Source organism: Corylus avellana, chromosome 3 (assembly GCF_965113065.1).
Source record: "Corylus avellana chromosome 3, dhCorAvel1.hap1.2, whole genome shotgun sequence".
In the NCBI taxonomy this organism is placed as follows: domain Eukaryota; kingdom Viridiplantae; phylum Streptophyta; class Magnoliopsida; order Fagales; family Betulaceae; genus Corylus; species Corylus avellana.
In genome coordinates, this window is record NC_142492.1 from 28987811 (window position 1) to 29001379 (window position 13569).

A 13569-nucleotide genomic window follows, 5' to 3' on the forward strand; every position below is an offset into this window, starting at 1 on the left:
GTATAGTAAATTAACCTAATCTCTTTTATCTCCAAAATTTTGCTATGTGCGTAACCCATCATTTTCATATTCCTCGCTACGATTTGAGATCATTTTGAGAGAATTTGACGGTCGCATTTTATGAAGTAGCTGACGAAGATGAAGATGAAGGAGAGTTATGCACATAATAAAATTTTGGGGAAATAAGAGTTATGTTAATTTACTATTGCAATATGACGTGGAGTGATGGTTAATGTGTAATCTTAATTGGCAAAATGACAGATTTTGTTAAATTATTTAACATAAATTGATTTCATTGAGTAAACTATTATTTTAGCATACCTTAAGGACCTATAAATTATTTTTTTATACTACTTGGAGTAATTTGTAGTCGAGGCCAACTACAAGGACCTATAATTTTTTTTTTTTTTTTTTAATACCACATGGAATAATTTGTAATTTAGGCCGAATTAATTTAACATTTATCCCTTTTTTTATATATCATTTAAATATTATTTCTTTAATTTTTTTTTTTATAAGGGTAGTATTTTTCTTAAAAATTATATTTTTCAATTTTAAGAAAAGAGAAATGAGGAGAGAGAAATAATAAGATAAAATTTTGGAAAAAGAGATGTGAAAAGAGAAAAAGTAGGAAAAAATTTTCAGAGAAGAAAAATGTAAAAAGAGAAATAGTATACTAATGAAATGAATGTGTGAACAATGCATACTACATGTATTTTGCATGTAGTATTTAAGATGTATTTTGCATGTTAACTCACCAAATGCAATAAGAATATATTTTATATTTAAGATGCATAAATTCGATATATAAGATTTTTTTAGTATTTTACTTGTTAAAAGAAAAAACAATCGAGAAAAGAAAGCTAAAGTTGGAGATTATGTTTAGATTTGGTAAGTTAACATTCAGCACTTCATGAAAGGGGAAATAAAAAAAGCAGTTGTTCCAGAACGTTGACCGTTGAAACTCCATAACGTGTAGTCAGGACTCAGAAGCACGTAGAGGAAATATAGGGCAGTTGTTGTTCCAGAACGTTGGCTGTTGAAACGCCATAACGTTCTCCCCACTCAACTGCTCTGCTCCACAATCTCCAGCCTCCACTGGCCCACAGCTTTTCTTCCTCTCCAAGACTCCAGCTATAAATACCTCACAAACTCCAACGCTCTCTGCATCATTCAAAAAACCAACACACAAGAATCTCCCATAACTCAGCTTTCACAATGCACAAGACTTTTTCAACGTCGTCGCTTGGCCCAGGAGGCCTCGACCTAACCGAGACCTTCTTCAAGCCCATCCAAAGCGCCGCCCCTCCGTCGCCGACCAAGCGCCACACCAAGATCTCCGTCATCGGGGCCGGCAATGTGGGCATGGCCATTGCCCAAACCATCCTCACCCAAGACCTCGCCGACGAGCTCGTCCTCATCGACGCCAGGCCCGACAAGCTCCGCGGCGAGATGCTCGACCTCCAGCACGCTGCTGCCTTCCTCCCCCGCACCAAAATCCACGCCTCCGTAGACTACGCCGTCACCGTCGGATCCGATCTCTGCATCGTCACCGCCGGGGCCCGCCAGATTCTGGACGAGTCTAGGCTGAACCTACTGCAGAGGAACGTGGCTCTTTACAAGGGGATCATACCCCCTCTTGCGCGCTACTCCCCAGATTCCATTCTGATGATCGTTTCCAACCCCGTGGATGTGCTTACTTACGTGGCATGGAAGCTATCCGGGTTCCCCTCCAATCGGGTTATCGGGTCGGGTACCAATCTCGACTCGTCCAGGTTTCGGTTCCTCATTGCGGATCATCTCGACTCAAACGCTCAGGATGTCCAGGTCAGTGGCAGATATTCCCTTCCACCTTTTTTGAGAGTAGAGGAGAGTTTAGCGGGGCAGCATCGGATTAGAGTTTGTGGAGCTACAGAATTTCTGGATTTTTGTTGTCTTTTTTTTGGGTATTCTTCGTCATATATGCAATCATTCTGATTAGTTTTTTTTTTTTTTTCTTTTCAAAAAATTAGGTGTGGAAAACTGAAACATGAAAGGCTATTTTCAATTAGTATTTCTATTTTCAAGCCTAACCTGTTTGAAAATTAAAAATCAAGGACGAAAAGTATAAAAAAGGTTTGTTAATTGTTATACTTCATCTTTGATTGGGCCAACGTTCACTTGTAAATTAGCCATGCATTGAATGATGAATTGTAGGCTCTTCTCTCAATAGTTTATCATAATAGAATAAAGATTAAAACCAGCAGCAACTAGCTTATAGACCTTGACTAACGAGTTGGTTGGCAAAAAAATTTTGAGGGTTACTTTTTGCTCTTAGTTAACCGGTTTTGCTTGTAATTATGACTGTAGGCTTACATAGTGGGGGAGCATGGTGACAGCTCGGTGGCGCTGTGGTCAAGCATCAGTGTAGGCGGCGTGCCAATACTGAGCTTCCTGGAGAAGCAACAAATCGCGTACGAAAAGGAAACCTTAGAGAACATTCACAAAGCAGTCATCGATAGTGCTTATGAAGTGATAAGCCTCAAGGGCTACACATCGTGGGCCATTGGGTACTCTGTAGCTAGCCTGGCTCGAGACCTGCTTCGAGACCAGCGGAAGATCCACCCGGTCTCGGTCCTTGCAAGCGGGTTCCATGGCATTGATGGTGGTGACGTGTTCTTGAGCTTGCCGGCCCAGCTCGGTCGTGGTGGGGTCTTGGGTGTCACCAATGTGCATCTGACGGAAGAGGAGGCGCAACGGCTGAGGAAATCGGCTCAGACCATCCTGGAGGTGCAGAACCAGTTGGAAATATGAGCTTAGGATTTAGCTAGTGCTTCATACTATATGCACTTGACAATATGAGCACTTGGGACGCTTTTATTTTGTATGGGCTAGTTGACCTGTATGTTTCCTTTTACTTTTTGCTTTTGTTTAATATATAAGATTATTATGGCTATCCAAATGTATGTTTTGGTGCTGTAATACATCCTTTTTTGAAGTAATTGAAATCTTATTGAACAACAATTAGAGTAATACGGGCAGACTTTTACCAGAGACTTGAAACAGAAATTTTATTGAACAACAATCCATCGAAGAATCCTTTGAACTAACAAATTTCATTGTGACACTACAAAAGGAAGGTCTTTTTCGGACATTAATTAAATGCAGAATTCAAGAGGAGTTTGAAGCTTTTGAAAACACTTTTTCATATGGTAAATGGGTCCATATGCAAATTGTTATAATATTAAATAAATGATTAAATTCATAATTTCTTATTAGTGTAAGCATTTCAGTTAAATATTCTACCGTGTGTTTTGCCTTACTTATTAAAGGAGAATTTGAGTGCATACGTGAGAAAAAAATGTTAAAGTAGTGATTAAATAATTAAGTTTATTATTTCTTATTAATTTAAACTTTTAAAATAAATAATAATTTAACATGTATCAACCATATCCATATCTGACTAAGCACAAAGCTCTTGACCTTATAATTGAAACTCGAAAATAATTGGCCTACTAATTTAGCGGATTAGGATCATACAATTTAAAAGAAATAGTAGATTTTCAAATTACACAATTTTGATTGTTTTTAAGCATTGAAACACTTGAAAAATGTCACATTGTAAAAATGTGATACATATCAGTTGAGAATTGAGTATATTTTCATCAGGTTCTTTTTCTCTACGTTGTAAGAAAGTTTTGACTCAAAAATTGTCTCTACCAAGTGAAAATGAGCCTTTTTGGAAGGAATTTTTTTTTTGTTACCTCGATAACATGCTATATTTTTAATAGGTAGCATTTTTCAAGCGTTTCGATACCTAAAAACAATCTAAATTATGTAATTTGAGAATCTACAATTTTAAAGAAATTATAGGAATCCTGATCCTAATTTAGCATACTAAGTGAAAGGGTTAATGACATTTTAATACTTCGGTTTTCATGTTTTGATTTTTTTTTACCTAGGTTTCAATTTATATCACAGATGATACCTAACTTATGGGTGAATACTAGTTTAGTACCTCTGTCACCATTCTGTTAGCCAAACTAACGGAATACAATGAGAGTGGTTTTGGCCACTCCTACAGCCGGTCTGGGGTGGTTGAACCACCCCCATGGCCTCTGGGGGGTGACTTGACCACTCCCAAGGCATTTGGGGGTAGTTTCGGCCACCCCTTTTTGGCCATTGGAAGTAGCCGACCACCTGAAGGGACTTAAGAGTGGTTCAACCACAACAGACAGGCCGTAGAGGTTAGCTGAAACCACCCACATGACAATTCATTAGTTTGGCTAACTGAATGGCAACAAAGGTACTAAATTGATATTTACCCATAAGTTATGTATCATCTATAATGGAAATTGAAACTTAGGTTAAAAAAATAAAAATAAAAACATGAAAATTTAGATACTAGAAAAATAATTAACCCTTAAAAAAATAAACTCAAGTAGGGCAACTAAAAAAAAATGCATCGACATAGAAATCTAGCATTATGAAGATATGTTCTGGGTCCCACAAAGAAATTTGTAACCATATGTAGGATGTAGCCCAACCGCCAAGGAGGGCACATGGAATTTGTTTGTGAAAAAATTATTAAGGGAGGCTAGTAGGGTATATCATGGGATGTTCATCATTAATTTCTTATTCAATTCATATTCTTTACAAATTGGATAGTAATTAGAAGAGTCTATAAGAGATTAACGTGTTTAAATAAATTTTGAATCGTTGAACTATTTAATCAAGTAAATAAATTTTATATAAATTTTTTCATATATACAGTTGAAAGGTCTTAGGGCATTAGCATTAGATTCTTTTTTTTTTTTTTTTTTTCTTTTCAAAACGGGATAATTCCCAAAATCATTTTTCTTTGGGTCTTCCCTAAACTAAGAAAAACCTTCGGTGCTAGCTAATATTTAGGAAGAATAATAATACTATACACACTTACACTTTTTCATATCTATTTTTTTATTTTGTTTAGGCGGCTTTTAAAACCACATTTGAATTAAAATTCAATAAAAATTATTTTCAAATTTAATGGTAGTTTTAAAAGCCACCTAAGAGAGATGAAAAATAGATATAAAAAAGTGTAGTCGGTATAACATTACTAATTTAGGAAAACATTTTAACTTTCTTTATCTTTATTTTATTAAAAGAAATATATATATTCTAACATTGATTTGAAAGAATATTAATATTTAACGATATAGGAAAATGATAAGGAAAGTTATTGTTGAGTGTATTTAGATAAGAAAACAAATATATTAGTTTTTTAAATTAAGAAAAACTGTTGCTCTTAATTGAAAGAATCGAAGAAATTAAGTACATAGAGAAATGGGACGTCGATCGAAGATTCAAGGAATTGCTTGAGAGCGTCGCAACTCAACCCCAAGTGGTTGTCGAGGGTGTGATTGCCAAAGGACTTGAAAAATGAAGTGGACTGGAACTGTAGCAGATTTGATTGATGTGAGAGAAAAAAAGTAAGAATGATTTGTATGAAAAGTGAACAAAAATTTGTTTGTAGTGATTTTTTTATTTGAATAGTAATAAAAACTGATGGATAATACTAGACATCCCAACATTTTTTCCCAAATTCATTTTTCCAAATGATCTGGTCTATTCAATAAATAAAGAAATTTATATATATATATTTTTTTTCTTAAATGAATGTGGGGTTCAGATCATTTGGGAAAGGGAATTTAGGAAAAAGTGTTGGGATGCCTAGCAGCCCTCAAAACTGATTGATGTAAAAAGTAAGAATATTGGGGTTGATTTTAAGAGAAATAGTTTTTTTTTTTTTTTTTTTTTTTTTTTCAAGTCCTTTGCCAAACACACCCTCCCTAACATTTTCCTCAACCTCCTCATCTCCGGTTAACTTATATTCTCTCTCGCTTTCTATCTAACTTTTATGTTTGAAATGAAACCCGGGAGGAGTGGTTTCCACTGCTCCATTTATAAATGTGGTCCAACAATTCTTTCTTTTTTAAGGGCCCGTTTGGTTTCTGAAATAGACCCGAAATGGAAACTATTATTCTGGTTGGTAAAGGTCTATTCCTAAGAATAATTATTCTCGTAGGAATTACTTATTCCTTATACACATAAATAACTATTCCTCTAAAAAAGAGGAGAATAAACTATTTCATGAAAAAATGGACAATTTTTTTTCTAAAAAAACCAATTTTTTTTCTTTTCAAAAGTTTATTTTAACCCTTAAATTCGTTTTTTAATAATAATAAAAAAAGTTTAAGAGGGTGGCCGCGGCCTCCCCCGTTGCCATCGGCGATGGCCAAGCCACCCTCAAATCTACCAGGGGTGGTTGCACCACCCTTGGAGCACCTTGGGGGTCCAAGAAAAAAAAAATTGAGAAATAATATTTAAATAAAATAGTTAAAATAAAAAGGTGAATTTAAGTGTTTTAAAAAAATAATTTTTTTAATTTATTTTTTTATATAAATATATAGGCCTCGTTTGGTTCACAGATTGAGTATTTCATTAGGAAAATGAATAGAAATTACTAGGACTAGACAAAAGTTGAATGGAATAATTATTCATATTCCTTAGTTTGGTAATAATATATGTATTCTAATTGAAGTTGAACCAAAATTACCAAAAATCCCATCTTTTTTTTTATTATTAAAAAAAACTCAAATTTAATAAAAAAAAGAAAAAGAAGAAGAAGACAAAAAAAAGAAAGGAAAACCTAGAGTTGTCATGGGTGGCCGGTCACCCGCTGCAGGATGGCTAATCAAAACCTACTTTATTTAGTCTAGTTAATGAGTTTTAAAAGACATCATACATCCAATTATTTATTTTTTTGGGATAAATGCAAAATTGGTCAATGTGATTTGTCTAAATTACAAATCACTTATTGTAGTATAACAAATAATATATAGATCCCTGTAGTTGAGCTAAATTACAAATCACTTCTTGTGGTATCAAAAATAATTTATAGGTCTTTAGAGTAGGTCAAAATAACAATTTATTTCCTACAATCAATTTTCGTTAAGTAATTTAACATTCCCATGGTGGTCCTGTGTTTATGTTCCTAGGGAAGCAAATGAGGCTACTCATAGTTTGGCGAAAGCAGCCATAAAAGGTGTTGGTGATAGAATTTGGAGGAACCTTACTCCAAATTGTATTCATGACATTGTAATGAAGGAGCATTTAGCTCTTTCTCTTGATTGTTTGTAGGGGCCTTAACCCCACTTTCCGATCATTAGCAATAAGATTAATCGAGTATTTGTTCAAAAAAAAAAAAAAGTAACTTAACATAATATATTACTTTGATATGTTGTACTAGTATAGTAAATTAACATAATCTCTTTTAACACCAAAATTTTACTCTTTGCGTAACCCTCCCTCATTTTCATATTCCTTGCTATGGTTTGGGATTATTTTGCGAGAATTTGACGGTTGCATTTTATAAAGTGGCTGAGGAAGATGAGGGAGGGTTATGCATAGAATAAAATTTTGAAGAACTAAGAGATTATGTTAATTAATTGTAGCAGTATGACGTGGAGTGATGGCTGATGTGTAATCTTAGTTGGCAAAATGACAGATTTTGCTAAATTCTTTAACAGAAATTGATTTCATAGAGTAAACTATTTATTTTTTATACCACTTGGAGTAATTTGTAATTTAGGCCAACTACAGTGACCTATAATTTTTTTTTTAATATAACATGGAATGATTTGCAATTTAGGCCGGATTAATTTTACATTTATCCCTTATTTTTTATCTATATCATTTAAATTTTATTTCTTTAATTTTTTTTATAAAGATTATATTTTTCCTAAAAATCCTTATTTTTAGTATTTTACTTATTAAAAGAAAAAAAAAAATGGAGAGAAAAGAAAGGTAAAGTTGGAGATTATGTTAAGATTTGGTGAGTTAACATTCAGCACTTAATGAAAGGGAAATAAAAAAAGCAGTTGTTCCAGAACGTTGACCGTTGAAACTCCATAACGTGGAGTCAGAAGCACGTGTAGAGGAAATATAGGACAGTTGGTGTTCCAGAACGTTGACCGTTGATACGCCATAACGTTCTCCCCATTCAACTGCTCTGCTGCACAATCTCCAGCTTCCACTGGCCCACAGCTTTTCTTCCTCTCCAAGACTCCAGCTATAAATACCTCACAAACTCCAACGCTCTCTGCATCATTCAAAAAACCCAAACACAAAAATCTCCCATAACTCAGCTTTCACAATGCACAAGACTTTTTCAACGTCGTCGCTTGGCCCAGGAGGCCTCGATCTAACCGAGGCCTTCTTCAAGCCCATCCACAGCGCCGCCCCTCCGTCGCCGACCAAGCGCCACACCAAGATCTCCGTCATCGGGGCCGGCAATGTGGGCATGGCCATTGCCCAAACCATCCTCACCCAAGACCTCGCCGACGAGCTCGTCCTCATCGACGCCAAGCCCGACAAGCTCCGCGGCGAGATGCTCGACCTCCAGCACGCCGCTGCCTTCCTCCCCCGCACCAAAATCCACGCCTCCGTCGACTACGCCGTCACCGTCGGATCCGATCTCTGCATCGTCACCGCCGGGGCCCGCCAGATTCCGGACGAGTCTAGGCTGAACCTGCTGCAGAGGAACGTGGCTCTTTTCAAGGGGATTATACCCCCTCTTGCGCGCTACTCCCCAGATTCCATTCTGATGATCGTTTCCAACCCCGTGGATGTGCTTACTTACGTGGCATGGAAGCTATCCGGGTTCCCCTCCAATCGGGTTATCGGGTCGGGTACCAATCTCGACTCGTCCAGGTTTCGGTTCCTCATTGCCGATCATCTCGATGCAAACGCTCAGGATGTCCAGGTCAGTGGCAGATATTCCCTTCCACCTTTTTTATTCAAGATATTATTTTGAAATTTTGAATTCAAATTACATTGAATAACGTGTGGTACGACTGATCAGGTGCATTAAGTTTACTTAACTGCAAGCTCTCAACTGCACATTTTTTTAGGTAACACAATCAATTATAATTTTACTGTACTTGACAGAGTGTGGAGCTACAGAATTTCAGGATTTTTGTTGTCTTTTGTTTGGGTATTCTTCGTCATATATGCAATCATTCTGATTAGTTTTTTTTTTTTTTCTTTTCAAAAAATTTGGTGTGGAAAACTGAAACATGAAAGGCTATTTTCAATTAGTATTTCTATTTTCAAGCCTACCCTGTTTGAAAATTAAAAATCAAGGACGAAAAGTATAAAAAAGGTTTGTTAATTGTTGACTAACGAGTTGGTTGGCAAAAAAAAATTTTAAGTGTAATTTTTTGCTTTGCAGTGTTTTGTATTTGGGAAATGCTATTTAGGGATTGAGATTCTCTCAAATAAATGAAGAAGGTTGTATGATACCGAATTAATTAATTTTAATTTTTAATATGTTAAATTTATTTGCTTCGGTAATACAAACTTCTGTATTTGTTTAAATCTTATTGAATGAAGTAAAAACCATCTTTGAATTAACACTAAAAAAAAAATAAAAAACAAAATGCTAATTTTGAGTGTGGCATTTGCTTTTAGACTTTTAGTTAACCTGTTTTGCTTGTAATTATGACTGTAGGCTTACATAGTGGGGGAGCACGGTGACAGCTCGGTGGCGCTGTGGTCGAGCATCAGTGTAGGCGGCGTGCCAATACTGAGCTTCCTGGAGAAGCAACAAATCGCGTACGAAAAGGAAACCTTAGAGAACATTCACAAAGCAGTCATCGATAGTGCTTATGAAGTGATAAGCCTCAAGGGCTACACATCGTGGGCCATTGGGTACTCTGTGGCTAGCCTGGCTCGAGACCTGCTTCGAGACCAGCGGAAGATCCACCCGGTCTCGGTCCTTGCAAGGGGGTTCCATGGCATTGATGGTGGTGACGTGTTCTTGAGCTTGCCGGCCCAGCTCGGTCGGGGTGGGGTCTTGGGTGTCACCAATGTGCATCTGACGGAAGAGGAGGCGCAACGGTTGAGGAAATCGGCTCAGACCATCCTGGAGGTGCAGAACCAGTTGGAAATATGAGCTTAGGATTTAACTAGTGCTTCATACTATATGCACTTGACAATCTGAGAATGAGAATACGTGTGGTAAGACTTTTCTGCAATAAGGAACTGCAACTAGCACCTGGGACGCTTTTATTTTGTATGGGCTAGTTTACCTGTATGTTTCCTTTTACTTTTTGCTTTTGTTTAATGTATAAGATTATTATGGCTATCGAAATGTATGTTTTGGTGCTGTAATACATCCTTTTTTGAAGTAATTGAAATCTTATTGAACAACAATTAGAGTAATACAGGCAAACTTTTACCAGAGACTTGAAACAGAAATTTTATTGAACAACAATCCATCGAAGAATCGTTTGAACTAACAAATTTCATTGTGACACTACAAAAGGAAGGTCTTCTTCGGACATTAATTAAATGCAGAATTCAAGAGGAGTTTGAAGCTTTTGAAAACACTTTTTGCATACGGTAAATGGTCCATTATAAGCACAAAAACATAACACAAGTGTTCTTAATGGCATTTTTCGAAAACACTTTTTGAAGTAAGTCTCTTTAACAAGGAAAGCATACAAAGGCTTACCATAACACCAAAAGGTTTAAAACATTAAAATGAGTATTCATGACTTTAAGTATGCTTAGGCTTATTATAAAACAAGAACTTGACAACATAATAACAAGAAAGCAAAAGGTTTAAAACATTAAAATGAGTATTCATGACTTTAAGGGAATGCTTAGGCTTATTATAAAACAAGAACTTGACAACATAATAACATGAAAGGAATGAGTGCTCGTTGTCGTCCCCTAGGCGAGCCCTTGTGTACCGTTCACAATGAGCCAAAAATGCTTTTCAAGCGTGCGTTCCAGGTATTAACCAAGGGTCTAAAAATGGTCAGCAAGCGCTCGTGTGTATTATTCATGCGAGTGCTCGTGTACTGTTCGCAAAAAGCCAAAAGTGTTCAGAGTACGGTTTTTCATAAGGGTGGCTTGAGGTTCAGACGAGCGCTCGGTGTGGTCCCCTAGGCGAGCGCTCGTTCAGAGAAGGTGGACTTGGGCTTTGCTTGCAAAAAGGCCCTAAAGGCTTGGGCTCATTGGGGAAGGTTTTACGGTTTCGGTTTTGGGCTTGTTTTTCCAGAAATCATTGGCTTAAGGAATTTTTAACTCTTTCATAAATTGTAGGTGATAAATGAGTTTTATCCCAATCCCAATCTCTTATAATATTCTTTAACCCATGTTTTAAATAAATAAAAGGGTTAAATACTTTAGTCCCCCTAGGGTTTAAATTTTTTTTTTCCTACCTAAGTTTTTATTTTTATCACAGGAGGTACTTGTGGTTTTCATAAAGACGGAGATGGTACCTCGGTTAAAATTTCGATCAAAATTTAAAGGAACGCCACTTCAGCACCAATAAAAAATCGACATGTGTCATATAAATTAAAAAGATTAAAAAATTATATTTTTTTCAAAAAAAAAAAGGAAAAAAAAAATTGGGTTAGCCACACCATGCAAAATACAATACGCTAAACAATAATGAAAAACCAAATCATGCGAAAATCAAGATTAAAACCTAGATGGACAATATAACCTCAAAACTATAACCAAGATTATGGAATACTATCTAAACAGAATAACAACTAAGTAAAACACGAATTAGGACAAGAATGTTACCTTTCTTGAGCAAAACCTACAAGAAAAGCTCTTCTCATTCTCAAATTCACCAAACTTTCAAGTAGAGTTTTTCTACGGCTCAGAAGGCAGAATGAGGTTTAGGAGGGTGTGGGAGGAGGTATTTATAGGTTTAGAAAAGCTGAGGGCGCTGGTGGCCTGCTGTAACAGTCTGCAGTGCAGCAAATGTTCGGTGGTTTATGGCCGAACGTTCGTTGTACTGTGTGTACAGTATTTCAGAGTTGCAAGCGTACATTTAGTAATTACCCAACGGGTCAAAATTTGGTCAACGAACGTTCAATGTGGTCCCCTCGTGAACGTTCGGTGTACTGTTTACTTAGCAGTTTCTTGGTTTTGGTCCCAAACGTTCAGTGATCTAGCCCCTACCTGCCAGTGCGCAGATAGATAGGGCGGGCGAAGCGCAAAAGGGATGGATGTCTGAGTGGTTGAAAGAGTCGGTCTTGAAAACCAAAGTATTGATAGGAATACCTGGGGTTCGAATCCCTTTCCATCTGCGAAGTCATAAGTTCTCTCTTGCGTTATCTATAGATAAGAACGAATTGGATCGACTTGACTGATATGATAGATGGAATGGGTAGCTTGTCTTATGATGTAGATGGAGGTTCTTTTGTTATGATTTAGTTAGGACTTTGTCTCCCTTTCGTTATCTTCCGCTCCCCTTTTCTAAGTTGGGGAAGGGCCGGGTGGATTACCTTTGGGAGCTAAGTCGAAGATCTCGGTGGTCATGTGAGTGGTTGATAAACTACGATTGCAGTTTTATTTAGGAAGTCCTATAGCTGTGAGGCTTAACAGACAAAAGAAAACGGTGGATACTTCCACTAGTTGAGTAGAAGAAGGTGACGACCCTAATAAATCGACTATGAAGGTGGCTGTTAGCTACATCAGTGCTCAAATTCCTTCATCGTTATTGCCCTGGCTTCCTCTTTGTTGAGGATTGAATGCACCCCTATAGTCCTATATTTAATAATTCCTGAATTCTTTTTTCTGTATTGAGGATCATAAAAATAAGCAAGAATATTCTTTTTGCGAAAAATACCATTTAGGGGGTACTGGCAAACGTTCGGTCAGTGTTGAAAAACTCATAAAACCTCTCCAAAACGGCTCCTAACGAACTGAGAACCATTGCTAAATCTTTAAGTAAACTAATCACAACCTAGTAATTACACGGAACACTATACTTTGTAGTGTGATAATTTTGGAGCCACATACCTAACCGCCTATCCAATATTTGAGGCACGCACGGAGCACATTGAAATTAATTTTCACTTTGTGCGCCAAAAAGTTGCATAAAAAAAATTATAGGTGCGGTTCATATCTACAAAAGACTGAAAATATGACACTTGTACGAAGCCCTTGATGTCCAATTGGTTTCTTACATTACCTAACAATCTCAGCGTCATGAAAGTTGCACTTAGCTTGAGGGAGCCTATTAAGACATTTGATGATATTTTTCCAAATAATACGCTCATATCTGTTAATCACAATAATAGCCAAATCACAACGTATAAGGAAGACAACCAAGGCGCCAAATCATGACGAAAACTCATCAAGGAAAGATTTTGTCAAAAAAGAGGGTGCAACATGCAAGAGAAGTGCCACACATGTAAAAGAAGTGCAATATGTAAGAGAAGGATGAGAGGAGGAAATGAAGCATTTTTCAACATGTAAACATGCAGAGAAGGAATACTACAAGCAATATGGTCATTAGTGACCAAACAAATAGCGGCGACTCAAAAGTTGCTGCTGATGAGAGGTCAGTAGCACGAAGACTTTTACATGTCGCCGCTAATGACTGACACTAATGATGAGTAAATAGCGGCAATTCTCAGGATCACCGCTAATAACAGGATCAAAAACTTTTAAAAAAATTAGCGGCAACTAATGACCTTTTTTTTTTTGTAGTGAATTATTAAAGTTGGCAAAAGCATG

General features: G+C 36.7%; 2 protein-coding genes across 2 annotated transcripts; both read left to right on the forward strand.

Annotated features, from left to right (window-relative positions):
- Positions 1 to 1154: 1154 nt before the first annotated feature.
- On the forward strand, positions 1155 to 2935 carry LOC132174035 (L-lactate dehydrogenase A-like). Its single transcript, XM_088514872.1, has 2 exons — positions 1155 to 1827; positions 2350 to 2935. Exons 1-2 carry the CDS (start codon positions 1219 to 1221, stop codon positions 2791 to 2793), a joined length of 1053 nt encoding a protein of 350 aa, XP_088370998.1. The 5' UTR covers positions 1155 to 1218; the 3' UTR covers positions 2794 to 2935.
- A 5165-nt stretch (positions 2936 to 8100) lies between these two features.
- Positions 8101 to 10168, forward strand: LOC132175274 (L-lactate dehydrogenase A). Its single transcript, XM_059587159.2, has 2 exons — positions 8101 to 8785; positions 9533 to 10168. The coding sequence occupies exons 1-2, from the start codon at positions 8177 to 8179 to the stop codon at positions 9974 to 9976; spliced, it is 1053 nt and encodes a 350-aa protein (XP_059443142.1). The 5' UTR covers positions 8101 to 8176; the 3' UTR covers positions 9977 to 10168.
- Positions 10169 to 13569: the final 3401 nt, after the last annotated feature.